The 22,460-nt window shown below is 45.1% G+C and overlaps 1 protein-coding gene across 1 annotated transcript; it reads left to right on the forward strand.

Moving 5' to 3' along the window:
- The first annotated feature begins 1,318 nt into the window (after positions 1-1,318).
- LAMP5 (lysosomal associated membrane protein family member 5) lies at positions 1,319-13,025 on the forward strand. Its single transcript, XM_083606300.1, has 6 exons — positions 1,319-2,160; positions 2,640-2,806; positions 3,631-3,762; positions 4,210-4,315; positions 8,315-8,503; positions 11,697-13,025. The coding sequence occupies exons 1-6, from the start codon at positions 2,094-2,096 to the stop codon at positions 11,873-11,875; spliced, it is 840 nt and encodes a 279-aa protein (XP_083462426.1). The 5' UTR covers positions 1,319-2,093; the 3' UTR covers positions 11,876-13,025.
- The last annotated feature ends 9,435 nt before the right edge of the window (positions 13,026-22,460 follow it).

Raw genomic sequence — 22,460 nt, forward strand, 5'->3', positions numbered from 1 at the left:
TTTTTGGACTTATAAATCTCTCTCTATATATATTAACATTATTTATTGTTTAAATCAACATTTTTAAAAAGTTATGGTTTCCCTAGTATATTTCGTGTGTTGGGGACACTTCTAGTTTCACTGAGATTTTACAGTGCAATCTACACATTTCTACTGAGAATCATGTAATATTGAATTCACTGGTGCTTACTCCCAGGTGAAATGTGCACAGGGTTGTGACCTTAACACAACTCCATTTATGGAAAGTTGCATTTAGATCTACTGCATTTTACATTTAATGCCAAGCCTTCCATTGGAAGTGAAATAAATTACTAGAAGTCCAGCTGTACGTCTTTGATATAAATAAGTAACTGTTGGTACGTAAAGTGTTGAAATATTTACTATGACTATAAAGGTATAGTAGCAAAAAAATAAATAAATGCCATGAGCCTACACAGGGTCTTTAAAAGAGGGTCCATGAGACCTTATAGAATGTGCTTTTCAGGGGTGTTGAGAAGGCTGGGGTATAAGAGAGCCTGCCAGGCCACACATTGTGAAGCGGTCTGATTAAAACTGACATCCCGTGTCAAGTGCTCCACAGAGCAAACCTTTTCATGTTTCTCATCTTAGCAAGCACTCCACAGTCTGGATGATCTCCAGGTTTCTGTCAACCACCACCAGAAAATGGCGGTGGTCACATGGAATCAAGCCAAAAGGTAGAAGCCAGTCTACTGCAGGTGGATTGCCTTGCTTGGCCTCTATTATGTAATCCACCACTTATTGCAACCTGTATAGAGGAACTCCCCTTAATTACAACCAGTCAGAAAGACATTTCAAAAGGCAGTGCAAAGTAGTATCACGTGACTCTAGGAAATTGTTTGAGGAATCAAGTTAATTTCATAAAATCCACCTACGGATGAGTTTGTCCTGTCAATATGGGTAAACTATTTGAGGAGTTAACGGTAAGTGTGCATTCCTTCCCTCTGCGTGTGAGAGACAATGAGGTTGGAAGGAAAGTTTACTTGCTCTGGTTGGTTTCACTTGAGTGAGGTATTATTTTCTCAGGGCCTCCCCTCCCTGCCCCATCTCACGCCTTTGCTAGTCGTTCAGTCTTTCCCTGTTTCATAAGTATTCATTTTCTGCATTGCCAGATATTCTAGCAAGCTAGCTATCAAGCCAAGCAGGCTTAGCAATAGAGGTTAATGATAACTTGCTGTCCTCTCCTCGGCCACGAAATCCCCACCGATCATGGGAACTGCAGCAATTCCTTGTGGCTACAATAAACACGCTTCATTGACGCCTCGACCCCTTTCTAAGGGTATATTTGACTCCGTCGATGTCAGCTGACGACTTCCGAGCCTAGCACGCCAGAAGCAGCGCTTTAATTGTTTTGTAGGGAAAGCGCCGCCACTTCCTCCACTTCTAAACAGGATCATGGAACGGGAGAGCGCTTTAACTTCGCCTCGCTAGGGTGTGAAATAAATAAAAGAGGCATTGCCTCTGGAAAAGGGATGTCGGGGAGGAGGAAAGGCTGTTGGGCTTCGACAATATAAGGCTGAACTGCCCAATGAATGTAAATGTTGGAGGGGGTGGTGGAATCGGAAACAGCGACACAACGACAGCTCTTTTTTTACGGTCTTAGGTGAGTACCGCAAGGAAATTATCGAGTTCCCTCCTATATGTCGATTTGCAATCCGCAGCTAGTTTGGACAGCTCCCTCCGACCTTCGGCTGTTCGCTCTCCGACACTGCAAGAGCATAGCTGAGGAAAGCGTACCAACGGCGGCACTTCAGCACTAAGTTACTTTGGACAGCTCTCTCGCGACCCTCCTCTACAGTATTCGCTTTCCGACCCTGCAGCAGTATAGCTGAGGAGAGCGTGAGGCACTTCAGCACTAGGTTACTTTGGACAGCTCCCGCCGGCCTTCCACGTACACCCCGCCTCCCGCAGCTCGTATTACTCGAGCTTAGGAAAGTGATCGTAGTGCATTCGCCTCCGCGCAAGCAACACTACAGGAAGCGAAGCGAGCGAAGAGGAAAGACTCTTCCAGGAGCAGCTCCCACCCCACCAAATAAAACCCCCAGCTTCATCCCCGCGAGCTCCGTTTTGGAAGCATGGATCTGAGAAGGCGCGAGACCTCCTCATCCAGCCTAAGACTCCCTGTACTGCTTCTATTTTTATGTGAGTATCAATGCCTGCTTTTCCCGTGGGGGTGGCGGACGACCAGCGCTACTTTCCTCTGGCGAGTCTGTCTATTTAGGCTGCGCATCACTAGCATCTCTGCTTTGAGGGCCGTCTGAGAAATGGGAAACAGCCATAAGGCAGCCCTGCATGTCTTGCTGTTGGTTGTGGGGAGATGACTATGATCTTTCCTCGGTCTTGCTGGGAAATATGTCGATCAGCGGGCTGGGCTTTCGATGGGAAATGCCGTGCAGTTAAGAAAGACAGGTAGTTTCCTACCCACATAATCAGACCAAAACTGACCGCTGATAAGAAACTCCCATTTTCAATAAAGCTTTGTGACTGAGAGTGCAATCCTTCTCAGAAGAATTCCTGATTGAGTTGGATAGGTCTTGGTCGCTAACCAATGCGTATAGGTTCGCAGCTTAAACCTGAAAACCATGCCCCCTCCTGACTGTGATCTCTTATATATAACGCAGTGGCCGGCAGCGGGGCAGAACAAGAAGTGGAGAACCTCTCCGGCCTGTCTTCGAACCCCGAAAAGGCTATTTTTGTAGTTCGCGAAAATGGAACGACCTGTCTTATGGCGGAATTCGCGGCGAAGTTCATCGTCCCCTATGACGTGTGGGCCAGCAATTATGTAGATGTAAGGATTTTGCGCGCGAGCTCTCTCTTGCCCCATCTCTCTCCAAACACGCACGCACACCGACTCCACCAACTTTGTGCATTTTGTCATCCAATAAAAGAGCGGGAAGGTTTACCTTTAGTATTTCTGAAATGTTTGTTGATTTGAAATACTGTGTGACTGAGAGGGAGGGAGAAGCAGGAATAATCTAGAATATGAGTATCCCAAGCATGGTTCGCCTTAGTTCTTGCCTGATGCTGCTAAGGTGATGCAAATCCCCAGCTCCCCACACACAAGAAGAAAATTAAAAAACAACAACCCACACCGAATTTACAAGTAGTTAAGCTTGGAATGAGAAAAGATTGTACTCGGAGAATAAACGCCTCCGCTCTCTCGCTCTCCCACCCCAAGGAATGCTGGCTCCTATCTGTTGCTGGGGATTCTTGGGTTTAATGCTTTTATAAGTGCATAAAACTTGCTTTTTCATATGGGAGTGGAAAAGAGATCCGGCCATCTTGATCCTCCGGGACGGGGAGGCGAGTGGTGGTGGAGAGATTATGGGCAATTATTCTACCTGGCTGTGAACAGAGAAATCCGCTCATTTCTATGATCCTGCACACACCTGTATTCATTCCATCTGTTGTGGGTTGTTGTTATAGAGCTTCGGGAAAAGGGGGGTGGCGACTCCTCCACGTTTCCCTTGACAGTCTCTTTGAGAGCCTTTTGCCTCGGATGAAATCCTTAATAAAGGGTTTTTTTTGGGGGGGGAGGTCGTTGGATTTCGGGGGTGGGGGGAGGTCGTTGGACTTCTCCGTTGACTGAGCCTGTTGTGCCCTTGTGTCCAGCTGATCACAGAGCAAGCCTACATCCCGCTTTCCCGGGGAGCAGAAGAGCAGGGGAAATGCGGCAGCAACGAAGCCGAGCTCCAGATTTTTTGGATAGACAAAGCTTACACCCTGCGACTTTACTTTGTCAAGGTAAATAATGGCGACCGCAGGGTCACCCGCGTAGGAGCCCAGAAACTCGGGAAGAGTCAAAGGAGTGGGGGTGAGAGACGGAAGTAAATACAGGGGAGAGCGTGAGAGAAAAAATGAGAGGCAGAGAACACGGGCGGTCAAAAAACACCAGGATGGCATTGTCTTTTATTTTTCTAGTTCGTACAGTATCCTTACTAAAGGCCCACGAAGCGGTTCTTTCCCCGTAGCTTCTAAGTTCTTTCATGCCATGACAGATCTGAGAAATCGAGCAGCATTTTTATTTATTGGGAGGGCGCAGGGTTCCCAAAGCTCAAACAAAGTTCTCACCAGGCCGAAACGGGATGCGGAGGGTCCCAAGGGGATGCGTCCTTAATATCAACCGTTTGTCTTTCCTCTCTATCCCCCCCTCTTCCCTTCCCCCGGTCTCCTCCACCCCGAAATCGACAGGAGGGTCGCAACACCAGCACAGGGCCCGAGGCCTGGTGGAAAATGAACAAAGTCCAGTTCGTCTACGACAGCTCCGAGCGCACCTACTTCAAGGACGCGGTTAACCGTAAGTCCTGATGTGCTATTAGAGAGAGAGGGAGGGAGGGAGGGAGGGAGGGAAGGAGAGGCCTAGGAAAATCTAGAGAGCGAAATGTTTGGTGAAAGCGGATCAGGAGTGGAAGAAGGCAACCTGAAATTCTCCATCACCTTCCTTGGAAAAGCGGGGGGGGGGGCTGTCTGGGCTAGGGTGTGAGGACACAACATAGAGCACAACACAGCGAAATGCAGTCTTGGTTTCGTGGGCTCTTCAAGTCCGGATTGCGTCCCCGGCCTGTGCGTCATTGTGCCAGCTCGCTCTGCTTTCACACGGAGCGTCGCTTCTCTCCGGTTTTTTGTCCGCTTTGCCTACCTTAGGCTAGATTCCTCTACACCCCCAAGCCCGCACTGCAGATAAAAACTGCATCCCTTCACCTCAAACCACCCTCCTTCCCTTGGGTGGATTGAACACATGCCCGGATTCGGGTGGATTTAGGCGCTGGATCCCCGCCTTCTCTCCCCCCCCTCCCCGCCTGCCTTGTTTCTCAGCGCCCTCCTGAAAGGTAGGTCCCTTCCCTGTGCGCAAAATCGACTTATTTCAAGAGGCGTCTTTCTTCTGCCTTTGGGCCGCCTCGAAACGGCGAACAAGGCCACGCTTTTCAAGAATTAAGGATTCGACAGTTTGAGATTGCCGATTACAAGCCGATTTCTGTCAGTTCGGAGCCTTTTGAAACGAAGGGGTGGCCCGACACGTTACAAAGAAACGCGGGTGCAATCCGATGCCTATTTACCTGGAAGTAAGTCCTGCTCAACTCAAGGGAGTCTACTGAGTTATCATTGCCTAGGATTGCGTTGTGCTGCTGCGATCAAACTGAACTCAGTAAGACTCGCTTTGTAAGGAAACGTTCTTCCCATCGGGCTGCAAGCCTGGTCTTATGCGCACCTTTCAACAGATAGGGCTAGCTACAACGGTTTCTCCGAAGACCAAAGCAATAAATTAATTAAATGTAAATACAAAAAACCCTCCGATAGAGTTGTCTTTCTGGCGTGTTAACGAGAAAGTGCAAAATGGTAAATTAAAAACCAAAAGCTACATGCTACTACTCATCGCAGGAAGAAAATACCACATCGGTTATTTACAGCAACATGCCGGAACTAAAACAGGGGAGAAAAATATTATTAAGAAAATGAAATGTGCTCTTAACTCACAAATTAACACTGGTCTCCATTGGTACTGGTCTCCAGTGGTAAAGGTGATCCGGTGAAAGCTTTAATAGATGGATTTGCTGCCTATATGATTTGTCTCTTGTACCTATAGTTTAGGCTTCGCGTGTAAAGTATTTTCGAGTTTTACAGAATCAGGTTTGCAGGTATGGGTGAATTTCATGCTCTTATTGCAAGCACTTCAGAACGTAGAGACTGGGCTCCTAAACCTGTCTTCAAATGTAAATAACAAAACCAGCTCCTATTTTTTTTCTTGTTATTGCTTGGACTTTGGCACTGTTCTTTCTAAATGCTCTTTTTTTAAAAAAAAAAACCGAAGCCACCTCAGTTTTCCCTTCACTGAAATGGTGGTGGTGATTGCTTCATCCTGAATCCATCCAAATGCCCTAGAAGATGTGGGCAGCTTTTTGCTTCATTGGTGTAGTTTGTCTGTTGAAGATGATTCTGTCTCATTTTCTAGCATTACTCTCTCAACCTGATCTTAGATGTTCTCCTGCTGCCTCTATTTGTTGCTGTGTATATCTGCAGTGCATGATGTTCTGCAAGAGATTGTCTGTGGCTTCCCCCATCCTGGGATCCCCCCCCCCTTTTGTCGCATTGAAGCAAACAAAAGTCACATCCACTGTTCATAAATTTCATCGCTTTTGAATATTTCCTGATATTCAGAAATTGAAGCCAAAGTTTTATTTATCTCCTTCCTAAGTATAAATTGCGCTGAAAGTCATATTCATTTTAAAATAAAGTATAAGAGGGAAATCATGATTGATTTTCAAAAGGGTTTGAAAATCCACCTTGCCTCTGCACGAATAAATTTACTGGGAATTGTCATCACATGCAAACATAGATTAGCTGTGGGGTTTTTTTTTTAAAAAAAAAAGATTTATTTTTTGAAGGTTTAAAGTGCAATCTTAGATGTTCCTACTCAGAAGTAAGTCTCATTGACTTCAAAAGAATCATACTCCCAAGTAAATGAGCATAGGTTCAATCCAGAGAAAGCAGTTCAGTGGGACATAGGTGCATAAGTTAAGCAGTTATGTGCCAGTAATTTCAATACTCATTTTTCTTTATTTTTGGATTTCAACCCTACTTATTAAGATTTATGGACTTACTTTAATCATATGAGCATCATGCACATTTCACTGTCATTATTCTTACTTAAAATTAAGCACATTTACAAATCTGTATATGTTTCAGGGCTTATTTTGGAATATTATCCCTGATTATTGATTTATGTACAGTTTTGCTCAGAGTGCTGTGCTATGAGAACCAGTGTCGCAAATGGCTAACGTGATGGATATTGGGTGTGCAGATCCCATGTTCAAATCCTGCCTCAGCTGCAATGCCTACTGAGTGGCCTTGGGCAAGTCACACACCCTCTCAATCTTATCTCACAGGGCATGTCTGAGGCTAAAATGCTGCCCTGGGGAAGATACAAATAGAATAGTCCTCAGGGGACACAGCACGAGTGATGGCACTTTGAGTGATGCTGTGGGGATGCCTTCAGCAATGAAAATAAGAAAGAAAATCGAGTGATATGCTGCATTTGTAGAGATGAACCTAGTAAGAGAAAGATGTTGCCAACACATCTCTTCTGGCGAAGCTGCATATCTGCTTAATAGTTGGTATTCTTTAGCATAATAATAATAGTTGCTGCCATAGCAAAAGCACATTAGTCTTCCAAGTGCAAAGGACCCCAATAGGGTATATGGACACACACACACTTTTTGATGATTTATAAATATTCTGACAAAGGGGGTTCTTTCTCCATAATTCCCCAAGTGTTGGCAATTCTGCACATGGATATTTCTTCATTCTTAACCTCCACCCCCCCTCCCAATTCATCATCACTGACAGTACCAAGTCCTGTACCATAAATGTCCTGGAAAGGGTTCTTGCCTTTTCCACAAATCTTAGAAAGTCGTAGGAATTTTGGGTCTTGCCAGAGTGTAAAGAATACATGAAACCAATGCACTGTGAAGTGGATGAGAGAGCTCTGCCTCTGTCCTCAGCCAACTCTGGGAAAGCAAGATTTTCTGGCTATTAAGCTGGCCTGACCAATATGAATTGTTTGGGTGGAATCCAGGTTTGACGACGGCAACTAAGGATGCAGTCCATGCCCCATCAGAAAGCTGACCAAAGGACCACTGGAAGTTGCTTAAGTCTGCACACCTTTCATGGTGGGCCTTTGTTTGGTTGGAAGGGGAGGTTGTAGCCTCTGCCTGCTCCTCCTCATTAAGGGTATCCTGTTAAAGGGATCCGGGGCATGGATTCTGTCCAATGCCCAGACGTGGGCTAGGGCCATGCCACAACCCCAACAGGGACCCCTTGAGGTGCCCCTATTTGATGTAAGACATAGGGGTCCCCCTATTGGTGGTTTACCCTTAGACGGACTCCCCGAAGACAGGCAGGAGTTGAAATATAGCCTCGCACCACCCAATGCCTAAGCCAAACCGCTCACATCTGTAACCAACAAAGTTGTAGCCTATTTGATCCCATAAACTAAAATGCTCCTGTCCATGTGTTTATTAATCACTAGGGAACTGTGGGTCATAGGGCCTTGGCACACGACTGCTGCTCTGTCAGCAGACAGGAAGATAATGCAAGTGGGACGACACTTGCATCACTGAGATGGTCCCCTAGCAGTGTTCCACCAGTGGAATGGGGGAAAATGGGTCATGTTGGTAACAGGCTTAAGTCTGGTCAGTGAAAGCAGGGGAGTTATTGCCTCTTCAAATAGTAGGCAACATTGAGGATGCCAAGCCATAGGAGTGGTTCTCATCCATTGACATTTCTCTCTTTTTGGCAGCTGGGAAACACACTTCTACCACACGCCATCTTTCTGCTTTAGTCACCCCAGCTGGGAAGTCTTATGAATGCCAAGCTCAGCAGACAATCACCTTGACCTCCAGCGACCATCAAAAATCTGTAGTTCTCTTGCTGTCGGAGGTCCGCCTTCAGCCCTTTGACATCAGCTCTGATTTCACCTTCAGTGAAGGTAAGGGTCTTGCGGGTGCTGGGAAATGTTTGGGTACCATTTGGAAATATGATTTGGCAGCATTTGACCAGCAAAGCAGGCAGTTTCTATGGAAAGCTGGGATGGAGAAGGGACACAACACACCTTCTTTATTATTATTTTTGAAAGAATAAGCTATCCTGTCCAGAATCTCAGACTAAGGCTAAAAATAGCATTCCTTCAGCTAGGAATAAGCAGATTTTCCCCATTCCATTATTGTCCTGTAATGGATGCTTTTTCCATCAAGGACCATTGACTCACAAATAAAATTATTTGTGGGCACAAACAAGTGCATTAATTTACAACTTAATTGTATTACAGGTTCTTAATTTCTAAAAATCAATGGAATAAATAAATACAAATGCTATAACGGCTAGAAAGATAAGAGCTAAGGAGTTGCCTGGTCCTGAAGATGCATTAGGTTGAGGAGAATACTATAATTATTCCTGGAGAAGGAGGCAGGTGAAGACATGCTCCTCTACTTCAATTGAGTAGATCTTATTTACTTCTAACTTTCTTTGTTGGAGCAATAGTGCCAATCACTGGGCTGTATGGAAGTAAGATTCAGCAGTGAAGAATCCTGAAACTGTTTGGGCAGGGAGGGCAGCTGAATAAGCAGGGGGTTGGCACCTGGTCTTTGTGTTGGAGGTGTTGTCCCCAAAACCCATTGTAAGGGCTTAGACTGCCCTACATTCTACAACCTGCTTTTCTGTTTAACGTGGATAATTTCTAACATGATTCCCCTGCCCTTAGTTTTCCATTCATAGCTGAAAGTGCTTTGTAGCTGTGACTGAGGACTCTATATTGCTCACTTCTCATAACCAATCACTATTTTGGCAAAATGCCACAGCCAAAAGGGCAATGTCCAAATCCCTTGCTTCACCTTCTGCAGTCCTGCTCTAAATTTTCTGAGCAGTAAACCATTACCAATGTCTTTAGCCAACCACCTTTCTTATAGAATAGATATTGTAGATACAGTGGTACCTCTGGATGCGAACGGGGTCCATTCCGGAGCCCCGTTCACATCCTGAAGCGAATGCAACCCGCATCTGCATGGGCGTGGGTTGCGATTCACAGCATCTGCGCATGCGCGTGACATCATTTTGAGCGTCTGCGCATGCGTGAGCGGCGAAACCTGGAAGTAATGCATTCCGTTACTTACGGGTTGCCATGGAGCGCAACCCGAAAACACTCAACCCGAAGCAACTTTAACCCGAGGTATGTACTCCTTTTGTCATCAACTACTCATGGCAGAAAAAAGGTGGAAGGTTTCAGGTTTACGAAATGTTCTGGATTTCCGTGTGATTATATATATGGAGGTGGAAATTTGTTTATTGTTGGCATATGAGTGTCAAAGTCTTATATGCACAGGTAGAAACAAAACATAAGAAGGACCCTGTTGCATTACACCAAGGGTCCTGTTAGTCCAGCATCCACTGTCCAATAGCAACCAACCAAAGGCTTCTGGGAATCCCTTATTTTGACCCCTAGCAATGGGTATTCAGAGGTACTCAGACTCTCAACACAGATATTCGTTTTATCTATCATGGCAAATAGCCATTGCCAGACCTATCCATCTAATCTGAACATTTAGTTTTATCATGTATATTTCTTCCTTTAAAAAACCAACAAGATCATGTATACTGTGCTTTGATAAGTTATAGGTTGACTTGTTTTTAATGAATATTTTATATTGTTTTATGTCAACTGCTTAAAGGTCTTGATAATTAGATGGTATATAAATCCTGTTAAATTTTAAAAAGTCCATCCTCTTTTTAAAGCTGTCTGGGCCAATCACCATTACTATATCTCCTGGCAGTGAATTCCACAAATTAATTAAGTGTTGCAAAATTAAGTTATTTCTACTTTCTGCTCTGCAACTACTGCCCATCAGTTTAACTCAGTGACCCCAAGGGTTAATGCGAAGACTGAAGACTAGGGTTAAGGCCTCTTGTGCACTATTTCGGATTTTATGCACATCTGACCTTGGTCGCCTGTTTTTCCTTAATGATAAAATTACAAACTATGTCAATTTCAAAGGGAAAGCACTCCAGTTTCTTGATCATTTTGGTTACCCCTTTCCAGTCCTAGCTCAGTACTGTCAACAATGACTGCAGCAACAGTGGCATGTTGGGGGACTGGCAAGACCACACCAGCACGATGAGTGGGAGAAGCATTTTTGCATTACTTTGTTCTTTTCAGGGCTGCCCATTAAATGATTTCCTTCCCATTGTTTCCAATGGAAGGGAAAATACATACAGCATTTCCAGGACTGGCATATGTTTCTCCCTGTTTCAGTGACATGTTGGGGAACTGGAAGGCCATGGATCTTTTCAATCAATGCCTTCCCCCAGTGTCAGGTGTCAGGGAATCCAATCCCCCCACCGTAGGCTGCCGGGAATAGTTAGACAAGGAAAGCTCGTACCAATGTCTTTTATTCAATATTCACAGAGAGAGGCTTGGAAATGTAGCCTCTTGGAGTAATGGCATTGCTCTGAGTAAGCTTCACCCTCCTTCTCTCCTCAGTCGTCAGCAGCAGCAGCCACCTTACGGTGGCCTCTTAGGGCCATTTGCCTCCGAGCCCTTTGCTGTCCTACTTTCAATGTTTGCCGGGATCTGGGAGAAGGAGGGTCTGGAAAGCTTGTCAGCCAGCTGCTCTGGCTCTTCTTTCCCCGCCTCTGCTCCCATTATTTTCCAACTTTGCCCCTCATCTACCTCTGAGCCGTGACTATCTGCAAACCACTACTGTAAATCTATACTGTCTTCCTCTTCTCTGGAAGGTTCAGGAGGAGGGGGAAGCAGTTTCAACCAGTCCTCTGATGGTGTCCAGTCCCTGACACCCAGTCTGCTCTGACATTCCCTCATGCATGTGAACTTCCTGGAGCCATCATAACCATTGCAGGAAACAGGATGCTTGACTAGATGGGCCATGTTCTCCAAACTGTCCAATTTCTCATTTAACTATGGAGCTCACAAGGTGACTCTGGGCCATATTTTTGTATTCAGTATGGCTTACGCCATAGGGCTGTTGTGGGAATATTGTATGTGCTGCCTTGAGCTCTTTGTATGGGAAAGAGTCCATTTTGTTTCATATAAGCTCATGTTTACTGGTACAGAAAATAACTCTCTCTCTGTCTTGCTGCCCCTCCCTGTTTTCTGTTCATTTATATTGCAGAACATAAGTGCCCAGTAGACCAAAGAGAACAGTTGGAAGAAACCCTCCCTCTCATTCTGGGCTTGATCTTGGGACTTGTTATCGTGATCACTCTCGGCGTTTACCATCTCCACCTCAAAATGACCGCTAGTCAAGTCCAAATCCCACGAGACAGATCTGAGTACAAACATATGGGATAGTAGCTGGCACGCTCACCAGTCAGCTGAAGCAAAAGCACTTTTTTCTCCTGTAGGCCAGGGGCTCCCATGTGATGAAATAAAACTTAACTACTTTATAATGACCAAAAGGGGGAGGGCAGGAAAAGGTGGGGGCGGGGGGCAGCAGGAGCAGCCATTTCTCAAAAGTCAGTACTTCAGAGCACAAGGCAACATTTGCTTCTTGGAAGGACCATTGATGTAAAATGGCAGCTTCCTTCCCATTCATGTTCTGAGGGAAGAAATTAGGATGGAGGTGTATGTTTTGCTCTGAGTACTGCTTGATCTGCTGCTACTGCTGCTGCTAGGATGGGTTGGATCTGATGATCTGGGTATGGAGATCCATAATTTTAATGGAAGGAGTGAGGAAAGACATATTTCCCCCCTTTTATCCTGCAGCCCTTTATGCTTCTTGAAACAAATGGATGGGAGGCTGAAGGAGAAAAAGAAACTGCTGAAGATCATCTCCAATCCTTCCATGAATGAAAACCTCCTCTGGGCCATAGTCTTTTCCTTTGAATGGAAGGACTTTTTCCATCCATGGAAAAGCTTCTTTGGATCCAACCCATCACCCTATATTCCCAAAGCTCCAACTTTTCCTATGGGAGCAAAGGGATGGTTAAGGAGCCAGGGGTCTAGGATAGCATCCTATGGAGACATTCCCCAAGGAATGATGCCATTTTGAAAAAGAAACAAAAATACCAGCCAAATCCTGCTCACCTTATGTTAAGCCGCCACAGCTTCACTTCAAGTTCATCTCAACCAAGAATCTATTTCAATCAGGCAGGGTGGGTGGGGGAAGAGAAAAGAATCCATGATCTTAGCTTGAGGAAAATTTGTTTTTTGCTTAATGGGAATGCTTTAGCACCAGAACAACTTTATAGTTGTTGCTGCTCAAAACATAAGAGCGCCATGCTATTGTAAGCCAAGTGAGAAATGCTTCTGGGCTGAGCACCTTGCATGTACTGTGATTGAAAAAAAAATGCCTACCACTCCATGATGACTTCATTTAAGACAACAACCACAAAACGTTCATATGACTATGCAGTTATCTTCAGGTGTTATAAATATATATGTGTAAATATATATATGGGGGAAAAACCCCTCCCAATAAATCCTGAATTATGTTGATTAATGCAGAGTATTTTTGAAACATAGGCAAATATAGAAATATGTAAAATAATATTTTATTGGCATTCTTATTCATTTGGAAGTGACCTCTGCTTCTGTACAAATAATGAGATGCAAATAAAATGTCAGGTGGATTTGGTAAATGAGCACCTTGTATCAGTGCTTCCCTTACAAAGGCCTTCGGCAGGTGGAATAAGGGTGTTTCCTTGAGAGAAGCTGGTCCCATTTCAGGTCATCACACTTCTCAGGGGTGGCAAAATAATGCCAATGAAGGGGAAATTCCGTATCTTCTGCATAAGTCACTTCCATCAAGTTTAGGTGGCTCAGATGAACAGCACACGCATTTGAAGATCTCCCTTGCTGGATCTGGCTTGTCTTGGGACCAAATGACACATTAAGAGCGCATAAGTAGCATGCATAGGACTGGTCACATCTTATAAAAAAAATTAGACTGCCACAACTTCAGGTGCTGTTCTGTGCAGAACAGGGGTCAGCAAACTTTTTCAGCAGGGGGCTGGTCCACTGTCCCTCTGACCTTGTGGGGGGCCGGACTATATTTTTTTGGGGGGAATTAATGAATTCCTACGCCCCACAAATAACCCAGAGATGCATTTTAAATAAAAGGACACATTCTACTCATGTAAAAACATGCTGATTCCTGGACCGCAGGCTGGATTTAGAAGGCAATTGAGCCTGATCTGGCCCCTGGGCCTTAGTTTGCCTACCCATGGTCTAGGACAAAAACCCCCACAAAGGATTTTGACTGGTGGGTGAGACAACCTACCTATCAATCATGTGATGACATAATGATGTTATATGGCTGGCAGGCAGCCCTGCCCACCTGCCACACTTGGCCCACAAGGAACAGGTCCTGTGAAACCAAAAAGGTTTCCCAACCCTGCTCTAGCATAAAAACCTCATGGGCATTTTTACTGTGAAAATGCTATGTGTGTTGTATTCATGTATTAACTCTCCCTAATCCTCCTTTCGTTTCGAGCTCATGTGAGCACACAAACACATGCCTCCACTGTCTGCTGCTGTAATTCCCTGTGCTGATTTCCCATTGAAAAGTGCTCCCAATGCTGTTATCTGCCCTGCTGAAGCTGCTATTTTCAGCAGAAAAATTGTACTGCTGGCACTGCTAATGAGTGAGCCCCCATCTATGAGAAACTGTTGTGAAATTTCTCCATCCGTTTGGAGGAGATGGTCTTCCCAATTTCTCTGCCCGTATATATGGCGGCGAATTTCCAGAGGCATTTGTGCACAACTCTATTTCTCCTCTTTCCATTCCAACATCATGATGTGTTGTAGAGCACATCGGGACTGAATGGATGAACTAGAAGGTCCACCCATCAAAAGTGCTTCCATCTTACCTGGGTAAGTTTCATTTTGTTATCCCTTACTGTTCCACCATAAATCAGCTGAGGAGCTGCATTCAACTTTGTGCTGTTTTATGTGAAACCAAGATCATTTATATCTCTGGAATGGAACGCACCACAAGTGGCTTCCTGGGTTTTCCCATGGTGCAAATGTGCCATTATTCAGAGGTACAACGGTGCTTGGAACAAGCAATCTCATGTCCTTCTTCCAACCCAACGGCTTTCTGGCTTGGTGTAAGAAGATGGACCTCTGTCAGAAAGCAGCTCTCTGGAATGTGCTTGGAGTTTAATAACCAGAGGGTTTTGGTTTTTCCCCAGTTGGGGTTTATTCTACTCTGCTCCTCAAGAGAAAACACATACACAGCTTCAGCCCAGTCAGAGAGGAAACGTCTCAGACCCTCCCTCCAAATTTCTGTCCCTATGGCTAGTGAGTATCTGTTGGCTTTAAGTCACTTGAAACCCCTAGCCAGGAAGGAGGTAGGGTACATGGAAGTTACTGAGGATTTTGTCAAATGATCTGTGTGAGAGAGAGATTGTGTGGAGGTTGTGCTCTTGTCCTCACATTTCCTGATGGAGAGATCCATCCTCAGCTGGGAGGGTGAGCAACTCAGAGACTGCTCTGAATGACCTTGCAAGAAGGTTGTGAAGCACAGGCAGAGATGGGTGTGGCTTGGGGACAGAGGTGTGGCTTGAAAGGGTGTATGGCTTGGGAATAGTCCTAAGGACCAGATAGAGAGGGGTGGAGAGTCACATTCATTCCCCAGGTCTGAAATTCTTCACCACTGTCCTAAGCTTATCTTTACTCTCTCCTGATGTTGCCTCAGACCGACAATGGGGGAAGGGTTTGAGATGCTGAAGAAGAGTTTGGAGAAGGGCATTGGCTCAATGCTGTGTATGCAGAAGCCCCCAGTTTCAATCACTGGGAGCTCCAGGAGATCCCTCTCAAAGAGTCACTGCCAGTCAGTGTATACAGTATTGAGCTCAGTGATCTGACTTGGTATGGTAGCTTCCTAGACAGGCTCCAGAACTCCAAGCATGGAGAGAAAAGCCCTTAATCAAAACAGACTTTTCATTTTTTAGAATTTCTTTTTTAGAATTTATCCTTTCTTGGTTCTCTTTCATCTTCTAAGCAGACCTGGAACCCTATGTCTGTTCCTTGCAGAGGCAGGGGAAGATGGGCTCCACAGGGGAAGTGGAATGATGCCTCTAAGTCTAGTCCCTCAGAAAATTATTTCCTCATTTGAAGACTCCTTCTTTTACCTAGTAGGGAGGAACAAAGCGCCAAACAGTTCTTATCCATCACAATTGTATGAGAAGTTGGTTGCGACTAACTTCTGCTGGCATGCTACCAGTAGTTGTCGCTTGGTGAATATGGCTAGCTAAAAATATTTGCAGCAAAAGCGAAAACATCTGCTCAGTTATTTTGCTTCCAATTTTTAAATAAAAGAAAGCTAATGGATGAACCCAGTATACCCAAATGAGTCCTATGTTCAGCCATCCTTTAGTTCTATTTATAACCCATTTCAACAGGGATAGTGATTGATTGCACATTATCTCCAAAGTCCTGGGTGACCAGGTCACAGTTTGTGGGTGAGTTTAGTCCACAATAACCAGAAAAGCACTATTTGTTTGTTAATTACCTGTTGTTATTCTAGTGACCGATTTATGCACTATCTTTCACCACGAAAGTGAAGCAGCAGCATGGGCTGTAGGGTAACATTGCCTCAGGTCCTGCCAAAGGGAATTATGGGGGAAAGCAATATGGGCCCTCTTCCAACTGATGTCCCTTCCACACACTGCATCAAGTGGTGGAGAATGTCATGCCTGGTGGCCAAATTCTGCCCTCCTGGGCTCTTCTATCAGAGATCCTTTCCTCAGAAACATCCTTCACTAGCTCTGCTTCAAACCCTCCTTAAATGTTCTTGCCTGGCTGGAATGTGTCCTTCAACTCAGATAACACCTCATCATTACTTGGATACAAGATAGAGAGGCAGAGTCATCTGGATGGCTACTATTGCAGAAAGAAAATGCTGGAATTGATAGATATTTGCAGTGGTGCCTGATGCCCCATGAGGCTGGCAGGACAGAAAGCAGGAAGTCATTAGGAAGTCCACTCACCTTTTCTGGTGGGTGGCGTTGTGGCCGGGCAGCTGTGATCTGATAGTGATCTGGCACAGGGGTGGGGACTGACGCTCCTGACTTGCATCAACCTGGCCATGTCATCAGAGCTGGGCGGGACCACCCGTAGCATGGTCCCACTGGCCAATCAGTGCTGGTTGTGGGTGTGGCTACAGGAGATTTAACCACAGTGTGGCCAGGGGCCTCCCTCTCCCACAGTGCCAGATTTATGGATGGAGGGAAAGATTCAGGTTCAGAAGGAGGGGCTGTCCCTAATGGTGGTTTACCCTTAGTTGGACTCCCTGCAGATGGGCAGGAGTTGAGATATAACCAGGCTTCACCCAATGCCTAAGCCAAACCACTCACATCTTTAACCAATAAAGTTGTGGCCTATTTGAACCCATAAACCAAAATTACTTGTGTTACATGTGTTTATTAACTACTAGGGAACTGTGGGTCATGGGGGCTGGAGAATGACAGACAAAAGCCACTCTTCTGATTGGATGCAAGGGCTGGCTGAGGGTGGACTGAAATTGGTGGGGGCAACTGTCTACCCTAACAGTTCAGCTTCTAGTGGACATTTGGTCTAGTCTAGCAAGGACTTTTCTTGCGTCATGGTCAGCTTGGTTTCATCTTAATGTGCGCTCTGCTCCTATATAGATTAATCTCCTATAGCAATTATTGGAGTGGGGGGGCAGGCAAGGAGGCCTTTCCTGTGGGAGGTTCCTCTACCTATCCTACGGCCAACAGACATTCCCTGTCCTATGGGAAGGAACATCTGAAAACAGCTCCTGTTTCAATGGGGCTGGCTGTTTGATGTGTGAGCATGTGGTTCTTGATTAATCTGTTGCATTTTATACATGTTCATCACTTTGAGGAGTCTAGTCAAAAGTCAAGGTATAAGTCTACGAAATGAACCAATTGGCTCAATGACAGTTCACAGGCCACCAGACTAGCACCTCCACAAGAACTGATTTCACTTCCTCACTTCCCCTATTGAATGAGTTGCTGCAGAGCAATGTCTTGGATTATTATTAACGTCAGATCCGATCAATTGTATTATTAATCAATAATAATAATAATAATAATAATAATAATAATAATAATAATTTATTATTTATACCCGCCCATCTGGCTGAGTTTCCTCAGCCACTCTCAACTGAAGGTACACATAGATAAAGACACTCATGCCCTTCAGATGCAATTACCCTTCTGTGAAAACAACTAAAAACATAATACGAGCTTCCCCTCAACCCTCCACCAGCTTAATCTGATACTCACAAGCCAACCTCATTTGAATGTATATGTGTAACCAGAGATATTACTGGAATGTATTTCAGTTAGCGAGGGATTTGATGAAATGTTATAAGTATCTGAGCCACTTGAGGGATTCAATTATTATTTTTTTCTTTTCTTTTTTAAAGAAAAAAGACAGGCTATGCTTACATACTTCAGCTTTGGCAGAAGCCTTAAGTGCATTTTGTTGTTTTTCTCATTCCACCCCCTCTTCCATTTTAGCAGCCTCAGATCCCCCATATGCTAGAAAGTGTTGGATTTCTGTTATGCCACTATGCAGTTTTTGGAGTCACAAGCCTCTGTTTACATTCCAGACTGTTGGAAGTCTCACAAGAGACGGATGTTGATATTACTGGTTTCCTGTTTCTTTGTCTAGTTGTTCACGGACTCTCACAGAGAGCAGATGCATATTCTTTTCTGTCCTGCATAGTTAGAAATAAACTTAGTGATGTAGCACATATTTCCATCTCCTTCTGCTGTTTGTATACTCTGCGGAATGGGGAAACGTGCCTGAAGCCTCATCAAAGGCTGAGGTCGTTAATCACTGTCGGAGGAGGAGAGCCTGATGGATTCTGAAGTACGTTGTGGAAGAGAGCTATTTCAGCTCGGTCGAACGCAAGCTCCAACAGGAAGACCTCCATGCTACTCTTTCTCTCTTAGCTATAGTGCAACATTTGAAGTCCCTGATATAAACTGAGGTAGATTTCCACATGGAATATGCACGTTAAAGACATTCACCACAGCAAGATTGCAAATATGGATGTTTTTATTTGCCCCTGCATCTCCCCTGCTGAGTTGTTTGGTGTACGCAAAATCTTTTGAAGATAGCAATGACTTCTAGGCACTGCAATGGATACTGCTGGGGGGGGGTTGGGATACCTATGGATCAGAAAATTAGATGTTTCTTCCCCCCCTCCAACACACATTAAATTTTAAAATGTGACTCACATTGCAACAAGCATTTGATCAAATACTCATGGAATATATATTTTTTTAAACACAATCCATTTTATTAATAAAGACTTTTTTTTTAGTGGAAAATAGAACCCCCATTACAGTGGTACCTTGGTTTAAGAACAGTCTGGTTTAAAAACGATTTGGTTTACAAACTCAGCAAAACTGGAAATAGTGTCTTGGTTTGAGAACTTTACCTTGGTCTAAGAATGGAATCTGAACAGTGGAAGGGCACTGGGAACAGGCGGTCTCATTAGGGAAAGTGTGCCTCAGTTTAAGAACGGTTTTGGTTTAAGAACGAACTTCCGGAACAGATTAAGTTTGTAAACCGAGGTACCACTGTACTTTCATTCTTAATCAATTATCTGTTCTGGGAACATGGGCTCTGCTGCAATATTCCTTTGTCTTTGTCAAGACTACTTTGTACAATACACCTTCTGGTGTGAAGATTAATCTTCTTTAAAAATAAATTTATAGTTTCTGATGCATAAAAGGGGCAGGGTACTATTGCACACTATAGGATTGGCTGTAGCTCAGGGTTAGAGCGTATGCTTTGCAAATGTTCCCAGGATCAATCCCTTGAACCCATGGGAGCAAAAAAACAATTGCGGGGCAACACATTCTCAAGCATACACATTCAAGTATATACCGGTAGTTTTTGTGTTGGAGAAGGTAACATCAAGCCTTGCTGAGATTGATGACAAAGATTAATGTTGGGAATAAATCTCTTGCTGCTGGTAAACACCAGAACACAGAAAACGAGGGGGCCCAATGAAAAGAATGCTCTGGGTGTTTTGTTTTGCACTTTCGTTGCTATCCCAGATAGGCTATGCTACCAACCAACGTTACCAGTCGAGGCAAAGATCCAGTAAAGGTTTGGGCCACCAGGGGCTGTGTACACGTTATACCAGGGGTCAGCAAACTTTTCCAGCAGGGGGCCAGTCCACTGTCCCTCAGACCTTGTGGGGGGCCAGACTATATTTTGAAGGGAAAAATAAAAAATCAGCCCAGTATGCCTGAAGGAGCGTCTCAACCCCCATCGCTCTGCCCGGATGCTGAGGTCCAATGCCGAGGGCCTTCTGGCGGTTCCCTCATTACGAGAAGCAAAACTACAGGGAACCAGGCAAAGGGCCTTCTCGGTAGTGGCATCCGCCCTGTGGAACGCTCTCCCATCAGATGTCAAAGAGATAAACAAGTACCTAACATTTAGAAGACATCCAAAGAATCTTGGGAACCTCACAAAGCTCGCAGTTCCCAGCAACAGTTCCAGGATTCTTTGAGGAGATGAATGTGCTTTTAAGAGAATGGGTTGACTTTAGCATTGTGCTATTACAAATGTCTACACAAGCATATCAGCTTGCCAGAAGGAACAACCCCCACGTCTCCTCTCCTGTGCACCGTTCCGAAGGCTCTCCCGAGTCCTTGGGCCAATTTTGAGGGCATGCAGCAGATGGAGAGGGGGGAAGCCTTGTTGCATTTGGAGAAGCTATTGCACAGGGCTTCAGCTGATGGGGATTGTTAGATGAATCTCACCTATAGTGTATGCAGATGCAGCCTAAGCCCATGTTTTTAGAGAGTGGGTTTCTGATGGGGGTGGAAAACCTGAAGGCAGCTGACAGAACTAAATATAACTCTGAGCTCTTATGCTGACATGCGAATGACTGTTTGAGTCTAGATATACTTGCTTTGGGTTTCAAGTTCTGTGAAATGATTGACTTCTGATCCGATGAAACTGCTTTATTATAGGAAAGCAGACAGACATATATGTAGCTTTGACTAAAGTACTATTCACCCCTTGGCATGTGGGTTGGTCAGAGTTACTCAGTTCTTTCACAGTTCCACACTTATTGGGGTACAGGAGGTGGGTGGGTGTGGAGGACTCCCTAGTCCTGAATGGGGTAACAGTGCCCCTGAAGGACCAGGTATGCATCCTGGGAGTCATTCTGGACTCACAGCTGTCCATGGAGGCACAGGTCAATCCTGTGCCCAGGGCAGCTGTTTATCAGCTCCGTCTAGTATGCAGGCCGAGACCCTACCTGCCCGTGGACTGTCTTGCCAGAGTGGTGCATGCTCTAGTTATCTCTTGCTTGGACTACTGCAATGCGCTCTATGTGGGGCTACCTTTGAAGGTGACCTGGAACCTGCAACTAATCCAGAATGCAGCAACTAGACTGGTGACTGGGAGCTGCCGCCGAGACCACATAACACTGGTCTTGAAAGACCTACACTGGCTCCCACTACGTTTCTGAGCACAATTCAAAGTGTTGGTGCTGACCTTTAAAGCCCTAAACGGCCTTGGCCCAGTATACCTGAAGGAGCCTCTCCACCCCGATCGTTCTGCCCGGACACTGAGGTCCAGTGATGAGGGCCTTCTGGCGGTTCCCTCGCTGCGAGGAGTCAAGTTATATGGAACCAGGCAGAGTGCCTTCTCGGTAGTGGCACCCGCTCTGTGGAACGCCCTCCTATCAGATGTCAAGGAGATAAACAACTACCAGACTTTTAGAAGACATCTAAATGCAGCCTTGTTTAGGAAAGCTTTTAATGTTTAATAGACTATTGTATTTTCATATTCTGTTGGGAGCCACCCAGAGTGGCTGGGAAATATTATTATTATTATTATTATTATTATTATTATTATTATTATTACTGCTTTGCACAAGCAGCATGCAAGTCAGAGCACAGAACAATAGTATAGGACTATCTGGGCTGTACCATGCCAGCATGCAGGTGGAAGTTCACATTCTTAGAAAGTCTCCCATACAAGAAATGTTGCCTGCACATAAAAAATTAACATGCCAGGGAGAAGGATTCTAGTGCAGTCTTGCACAAAGGTCTTTTTTTTTTTAATGAGTAGCAGTGGCTTCCACCCCCATGGAGGAGCATTCCATCTTGTGACCCCCCTCCTGGCAGTCCAAAGTGGTATAGTCCAGCTCTTCCTCATCGGCTGCCAGAAATCAAGCCATAGCTGCCACCCAGGGAGCATTCAATCAACATGAGATGGGCAAGATGGGAAAAGTTCAGAGGTTAAGGATAAGGCCAGGTGGTGGTGGAAGGACGACCTGATGGAAAGCACAAAATGGCAACCCCATTCCTGCCTGGGAAGAAAGGGTGAGTGAAGATCTGCACCAGGAACAAGAGGGTGATAAATATCTACACAGGGATCTGCTTCCCCTGTGAATCTTGCCACCAGAGGCGGTTGCCTCATCTTGCCTCATGGGTGGACTGGCCCTGGATGCTTCAGAAAAGATGGTGGCAAAGCTACATTAAATAAAAAGTATGAACATTCTACTTACTGCTCAAAAGGTATGCAGCAGGGGATCCTGGGTTGCTCTGATTATGATATTAAGATGTATCTATAGATACCCAGGGGTAAGTACTGGCATGGAATACCTTATGGATGATGCTCCGTTAGGATTTCATCTGAAGCTGGATCACGAAGCTCAGGTCTAGTTTCAGTAGCTCATAAGATCAGGCCATTAGTTCCAAATAAAATTGTAAGAGTGAACGCCAACATAGGCTTCACTGGCAAATTATTTTTGTAACCTCAAGTAAAGGTAAAGGGACCCCTGACCGTTAGGTCCAGTCGTGGACGACTCTGGGGTTGCGCCGCTCATCTCGCTTTACTGACCGAGGGAGCCGGTGTACAGCTTCCGGGTCATGTGGCCAGCATGACTAAGCCACTTCTGGCGAAC

Source organism: Podarcis filfolensis (genome assembly GCF_964270895.1).
Source record: "Podarcis filfolensis genome assembly, chromosome: 3".
In the NCBI taxonomy this organism is placed as follows: Eukaryota; Metazoa; Chordata; class Lepidosauria; order Squamata; family Lacertidae; genus Podarcis; species Podarcis filfolensis.

Coding starts and splice junctions, on each gene's coding strand:
- LAMP5 (XM_083606300.1), top strand. CDS start 2,094: ATGGATCTGAGAAGGCGCGAGACCTCCTCATCCAGCCTAAGACTCCCT. Junction 2,807..3,630: donor GGGCCAGCAATTATGTAGAT/GTAAGGATTTTG, acceptor CCTTGTGTCCAG/CTGATCACAGAGCAAGCCTA. Junction 8,504..11,696: donor TGATTTCACCTTCAGTGAAG/GTAAGGGTCTTG, acceptor TTTATATTGCAG/AACATAAGTGCCCAGTAGAC.